Genomic DNA, 1,262 nt, shown 5'->3' with positions numbered 1-1,262 from the left:
AATTAATTGAAATTCATACATGGCTCAAATACAAAATATAAAAGAAGGTGCAATAGTATCACCATAGGCATAATCTAACAGTAGTGCCTCAAAAGAGGGATTACACAAGATTTGCAGAAGCTTCTGCTTTTCTGCTTTAATAGCCACCACATAAACACAAGTATCAAGATCCTCAGCAGATGTAATCAGTGTGGCTCCATTAAAAATCAATAAAAATATGCTGATTTATGCCATACGAGGATCTGGAGTGTAACTTAGCAGACATTTCAAATGTCATGAAAAAGTAATGGCTACATTTTCATTTTAATACTCAAGCAGCTTATTCCTTGCCTTTGTCGGAGCATTTATCAAAGTAGCCCTATTCCAAATTTTCTCTTGTGGGATGAGCCAGATTTAAGTTTATACTTCTTTTACTGTTATGAAGGCTTCTGAAAGCCTTGCCTATGAACATAACTGTAAATGACAGTCTACTTAAATGATAGTGCCAAAGTATGTAAAATGGCAGGGCAATAAACCTCTGAAAACACTTGTAAAAGGTTACTTTTATTTAGCACGCAGAGGGTGCCAAAAAAATCCATGGTAGAGATTTAGCTTTGCACTCAGTGGTGCTAAGAGATGATTGATTTTTCAAATATTAATTGATTTGTAACAGCTGAAATATTCTCCCAAGGCAATAGTAAAATTCCCCCATAAAAACATGGAAATCTAAATACCTGGCTTTGCCAAAGTATTACTGCAAAGACAACAGAGCAAAAGAACCAAACTTAGGTTCATTCTTCAACTATTACATGCAGTTCTTTACAAAAACTAAGTTGGAAATAAAAAGCAGTTCTGAAAGACAGAACTGTATGTCGGTGTACAAAACTGTGGGAAGTATCTTACAAAAGAAGAAAGCGGAATCAAAAGAAGGTGTTTCAAACATCCAAGTGCACATCAGCTTTAAGACTTCGGATCATAGGTCTGAGGTTTCTTAATCAGTTTCCTCATCATTTTTCTGCGGAATACATTTGTTGGCTTGTTGATTCTTGGTTTCTGAGTCCCTGCTAAGAAAACAAAGGAAGCGGTTAAAGCAACAGTATGACAAAATTGTTACTACTTTTTATTGTTTGGGGTTTTTTTTCTTCACGTTATGCTGTTTTAGCAGTTGATCCAATAATAACAAACATATCAGAAACTGCAGAATGTGTTCTGGACACCCTATTCTCACACAGTGTAAGGTCTCCAATGTGTCCACATTTGGCACTGGAGTCCTACTTTGCTGC

General features: G+C 36.0%; 1 protein-coding gene across 1 annotated transcript in view; it reads right to left on the bottom strand.

Moving 5' to 3' along the window:
• Nucleotides 1–939: 939 nt before the first annotated feature.
• The window catches only part of LOC104627743 (tissue factor pathway inhibitor 2-like), a gene marked incomplete at its 5' end in the record, with an annotated part of 4,127 nt that continues 3,804 nt past the window's right edge, over nucleotides 940–1,262 (bottom strand). The window contains one exon of the mRNA XM_010296094.1: nucleotides 940–1,040. Within this exon, the coding sequence (XP_010294396.1) occupies nucleotides 940–1,040 (101 nt within the window). The remainder of the gene's footprint in view (nucleotides 1,041–1,262) is intronic.

Source organism: Phaethon lepturus, unplaced genomic scaffold (assembly GCF_000687285.1).
Source record: "Phaethon lepturus isolate BGI_N335 unplaced genomic scaffold, ASM68728v1 scaffold54691, whole genome shotgun sequence".
Classification (NCBI taxonomy): Eukaryota; Metazoa; Chordata; class Aves; order Phaethontiformes; family Phaethontidae; genus Phaethon; species Phaethon lepturus.
The sequence above is the reverse complement of the archived record's forward strand: the minus strand, read 5'-3'. Positions and strand labels throughout refer to the sequence as shown.